Below are 5,304 nucleotides of genomic sequence, written 5' to 3'. Positions count from 1 at the left end.
TGAAGTACTTGCGCAGCTCTCACCAGGTGTAGTTGGAGTGAATGCTGTATCTTGTGGGGACACCAGGTACCTCCTGAAAATACAACCTGGTATGTCTTTCACAGAGAGAAGCTAGGGTTCAACAAAGCACTTTAAGCTGCCTGTAGGGGAAGAACTTTCTGAACAGAAAACTGTGAGACCTTAGCCTTAGGCCTTAGCCACTTCAACATGCTGATCTGTGGAGGGTTGCCAAGGAAAGACCTGATTGTCAGAAAAGCAGACCACAGATTAGAAAAGGTTGAAGAATCCAAAGCACTTCACTGCTAAATCAGGGAAAATTTCCTTTCCAACCTCACGCTCTGGCCATGCTTCAATATCGACTTGTTTGTCAGCAGTTGACAAATCCTCTCACTAAGTTAAGTGCTAGTTTGCAGCATAGAAAACGTGAAAGGGCTTCTCTGGCCAGTATAGGCATTTGTTCCTGGGAAGGTGCCTATAAGAAAGTGCAGACAGCATCGTGGAGGACCTCATAATTCATTGGAATACACAAGCCTCACCCCCAGGTGGTAAGCTCCACAGACTGGAGGCACAAAATGAAGCCGCGGGTAGGCTGGGAACCGAGAACACAGCCCAGGCACCCCAAACCTCAGGCCTGCACTTTAGCATGTACCCACATGAAACAGTTACTAAGCCTAGTGCCATCATGATCCATGCTTCTTACTTCTCAAGACAAACAGTCCTTTTTCCAAAAGAGAAGGAAATACAGAGCTGCAACACCTAACTTCAGGCAGTTACATCCAGCATTGCTTTTGGATCTGCACCAGATCCTTGGGAGGGAGGAAAAAAAAGAAAGAAAAAAAAAAAAGAAAATCAGCAAAGTATTACATTATAAAATATACAGGGAGACGTTTAAAATAGCCAGCTCAGAAAAGGACATTCAGGAAAATCAATTTGCCAGAAGCTGATTTAATCAGACTGATCCAGGGATAGGTAAGGTCTAAATGTTTCACAGGCAGAGCAGAAAAGCTTGTTTTCTGTTTGGGACTTAAATTATCATCCAGTGACCTGCAGGCTTTAGTTTCTCTTGCTATAGCCTCATCACTGAAGCAGACATGGGTGGTAACACTTCAGCCAAAGGTAAAATTCCACGAGGCACATTCACTCTCCTGCCTTCACCCTACATTTCTGAAGGAAAACTCCCCTTTCCTGCCTCTATGCACCCAGCGCCCTTCCTTCCTTCCTTCCTTCCTTCCTTCCTTCCTTCCTTCCTTCCTTCCTTCCTTCCTTCCTTCCTTCCTTCCTTCCTTCCTTCCTTCCTTCCTTCCTTCCTTCCTTCCTTCCTTCCTAACAGCTTAGAGAGTTCTGCGAATAACAAGAGAGAAAAGTGGGGCAGTGAAATCTGCAGGGATGTAGCATCACTCTCATCCACAAAGGAAAGGGCTGTGGCAAGACTAGGAGCACTGGGCTCACCTACAGCCCAGGCTGAACCATTTGCTCAACGGGCCTGAAACAAATACAGCTGCAAGGGAGAATTTATATATGTGGCAACTCAAGTTCCAATTAGCTGAGGAAATGGGTCCTGGGAGATCAAATTAGTTTGTGGCAGCAGGAAGACAGTTATTTTAGCATGTTCAGACAAGCAATTATTTCCTTCCCTAAATACCACTTTCATTGATGCCTCTCTCTCAGTGCTGACCCACAACCCTGTCTTGTAATGTCATTTGTGACAGTCTTTTAGAAGCTGTTCTGCAGAGAGAACAGCTCGGGTTTGCTTTGGTTAAGTTAGCAGAGGAGCAAGCTGCAGAGGTGGGTGGAAGAGCATTGCTGGGAGCACATACAGGATTGCAAAAGCTGGCCATGGCCTTGCCCAGCTGCTGCACACAGTGCTAAAGCCAAGCTCCTCACTGCCTGAGCACTGCATGACCCAGACAAGAAAAGGAAGAGCTACAACAGGAATCACTTATTAAATATAGATAGATAATTATAATGAGGAGACACATTTTTACAGTGACAGAGCACTGGGACAAGATGTCCTGAGAGGTTGTGAAGTCTCCATCCTAAAAACCATCTGGACATGGTCTCAGGTAATTGGCTCTGGGTGAGCCTGCTCGAGCAGAGGGCTGGACCAGACGACCCCTGGAGGCGCCTTCCAACCTCAGCCATCCAGTGGTTCTGAGAAAAAGCTCACTAGCTCGCTCTGATGGAGAGGGACTGCAAATGGCCCATATTTACATGCTAATCGTGCAGAAAAGGGACTTGGAAGAACTGTTCTTGCTCACCTCACTGTCATGAACAGAGGCTGTTTTCCCTGCAGGCTGAGGGAAGTTTTCAACTTCTGCATCAGACTGAGTTTTTGGCATTGACCTCAACATGCAAGATGAAACCACTCCAATAAAACATCTTAAGAATGTTTGGATGACAATGGCACCTAGAAGCCATGTGAAAATTCAGGCCTGAATTAAAATCTTTTCCTCACACTTTAACAATGCCAGAACCCCCTACACCAGCTAACCTGAGCAGAAAACACCAGTGATCATGTAAGTATAACCAGAGAAGACATCTTTGCAGGCACAAGGTTCAGTTAGGCCTGGTTTTGATTTGGCTGCTTTTTTTTTTTTTTTAAATCAGGGCCCATTTGCAGTGGTGAAATGGAATACTGTCAGGGAACCAGTGTCAAAAATAAAAATTATCTTTGTACTTCTTGTCTCCCACTCACAGGAATCACAGCGCTAGCAGAAATGCTAGTCACATATAGCACATCAATGTGCAAGCTCACTTCCAAATCTGGTGCAGTAATTTCAGAGAAATTTATTGCAATACACAAATACATGGTTTAGGTTTGTATTTTATTAGGGAAAACAAAAATTAACTTATTGAGAGCAGTGAGGCAGGCTCCTAACGTTATTAAAAATGTATCACAGAACTTGCCTATTACTTGATGAGGACAAACTACATATCAACACCAGGAAGATACACCTAGCAGGCCAGCAGTAGCTCTTCAGGTAACTGCTTTGGGCTTGCTTAACATTTGAGTCTGCTACTAATTTTAAACATCAGCCCACGATGCTGCTCTGACAGCAGCAATTTCCACAATTTAAAAGGATCCTCTGTATGCAGAACAACGGAACGTACTGGTTGAGTTCACGATTCCCTCTATGTATCCAGCTGTGTTAGATATCAAATTCCTGCATTTTTGCACTTCCCATAATTTTTAAAGATGCAAGACAACCAGAGAGCAATTAAGATTTATTCTCATGAAGGAGAAATGCCAGCACACAATACATCTTCATTTATTTATATCTCCCACGAACAGCACTGCAGTTCCAGGAACTTAAAATACACTGAATGGTCTCTCATATTTACCTTCTTGAATAAGCTTCTCTTTACGATCCTGTGGAAGGAAGAGAACATTCATCATTATCCTGTCTGAGAAGAAGGTTCAATCAGCCCGGGTTAAGCGAAAAGCCGTTCTAGTGTTTCAGCATGTGCTGTAGGAAGGTAACACCACACTCCATCTTAAGGGTCTTTTCCAACCAAAATTCTGTAAGCATAAACCTATGACTCTATCAGCACAAAATCTGGTAACAGCTGTTGTGTTTAAAAAAGAGTAACACATCTAAGACATGCTCAGACCGACCTCTCTGTGCATCTTACCCACTCTCACAGGCCAGCAGAGACCTGTGTAGAGCCAGCACAGCTCCTGTGATGCATTTTTCATCAAACTAGTGCATCAGTTAATTTACACATTTAATTTCTGCCTCCTCCTTCTGGCTGAATAATCCAGTTTAGAGATCTAATTACGAAGAAACTTCCTAATAACTTGCCTAAAGGTGCCTGTGTTCACTTTCAGCCCATTTGCATCTCACCGTGCAGCCGTGTACCTTACTGACAGATAATGTTGCAGTATTTGCAGATACTGCCCATTCCGTCTTGTCCCCACACTTCTGCTGGATAAAACCAGAAGCCTTGCTCAAGACCTAGCAACAGTTCTCAGAGCAAAGAGGATAATAGTTATTGTGCTTTATATACTACCAGAAAACAAAAGCAAAATCCCCAAACATCAGTAAGGATGGAAAATAATGGAAACAATGAAAACAAGTTTTCCTGGACACTACATTGAAGGCTTCAGCTTAAACACTCTCAGGCAAGTATGCCCAGATTTCCCTTACAGTGATTTATTTTCAAGCACTCACATGGCTAAGCCACAGTTGGTGGCTAAGCCCAAGTGTGGTTTCATGTACCAAACCAGCATGACAAAACACTGCAGAGATGCTGAATTCTCAGAGACACTTATATTAACATACTCAGCACATTTTCTAATTTTTTTTTAATTCATCCTAGCAAACAGAATTCCCTACAAATAGTAATTAATGTTTGTGCTTCCCAGTTTATGACTTGATCTAAAAATGCCATTTTTGTGCAAGAGGGAAATAAAAGTGTTTTAAAATAGCCACAAATTGATTAGTAAAAAGAGCCACTGTCTGCCAGTCACCTATCATTTTCTTAAGTATGGGTATAGCTGTGTATTTCTAGAGTGAACTACCATTGCTCAGATTCTGACACCTTTCAGGAGTTACAACACAAGCAGGACAAACCTTTCAAAATCTTAAAAATCCAGCTGAGATCAGGCGTTTTAATCAGTAGAAGTCCTCCTCCCCATTTGGTTTGTGAGATCAGAGAAAAGGTCAAGCAATTCAGGTCTGTCATCCATAAGGTCCCTATTTATTTATTTATTTAAGAAAGCACCACTACTGCACGTCAAAGTATCTTATAATTAATTCACACTGTTGGTGCTGCAGAGAGCTTCACGATAGCAAGATATCTCGGCCATGGAATCCACGGCTGGCCATACCCAAGGGTGCAATGCAGGGCTCCTGGCACAACAGGACTTAGCACTCAGTTATGAGGCTTTGAGATAGTAGCTCGGTATCAGCCTTTCCTCCTTCCTGACTTTAATGGTATTGCTCATTCCCAGGTGCAGGAGGGTCTCACCAAACAGATCTCCAGGCAGACCTAGGGTTTACAACGTGGTGCCCACCGACTCACCCTGTCATATTTGAAGAGCGCAGCCCAGAAGAAGATGGGGCCTATCGCAAAAACAGCTCCTAGGAAGGACGTCTTGGGGGTCGGGCGGAAAGTCGGGTACACATTGTGCGTCCTGGCGTAGGCCCAGCGAACCAGGGCCGGGTCTTCCTGGGTTGGGAAGAAAACAGCAGTAAGGACACCCAGGGTCCCCGGGGAAAGGCCGCCAAGGGCGCCGAGGTCATGGGGACGGCAGCGCCCGGGCCGCGCTCCGGGAGATGCTGATGCCGGGAGCTGCTGATG

General features: G+C 44.4%; 1 protein-coding gene across 1 annotated transcript in view; it reads right to left on the bottom strand.

Moving 5' to 3' along the window:
* Positions 1-3,310: 3,310 nt before the first annotated feature.
* Positions 3,311-5,304, bottom strand: part of NDUFB4 (NADH dehydrogenase (ubiquinone) 1 beta subcomplex, 4, 15kDa) — a 95,531-nt gene continuing 93,537 nt past the window's right edge. The window contains exons 2-3 of the mRNA XM_009996463.1: positions 5,026-5,172; positions 3,311-3,370 (exon numbers count right to left, since the gene is read on the bottom strand). Of these exons, the coding sequence (XP_009994765.1) occupies positions 3,311-3,370; positions 5,026-5,172 (207 nt within the window). The remainder of the gene's footprint in view (positions 3,371-5,025; positions 5,173-5,304) is intronic.

The sequence above is a fragment of the Chaetura pelagica genome, unplaced genomic scaffold, assembly GCF_000747805.2.
Source record: "Chaetura pelagica isolate M959 unplaced genomic scaffold, ChaPel_1.0 scaffold490, whole genome shotgun sequence".
NCBI lineage: Eukaryota > Metazoa > Chordata > Aves > Apodiformes > Apodidae > Chaetura > Chaetura pelagica.
Note: the sequence above shows the minus strand (reverse complement) of the source record. Positions and strands in the feature narration are given on the sequence as shown.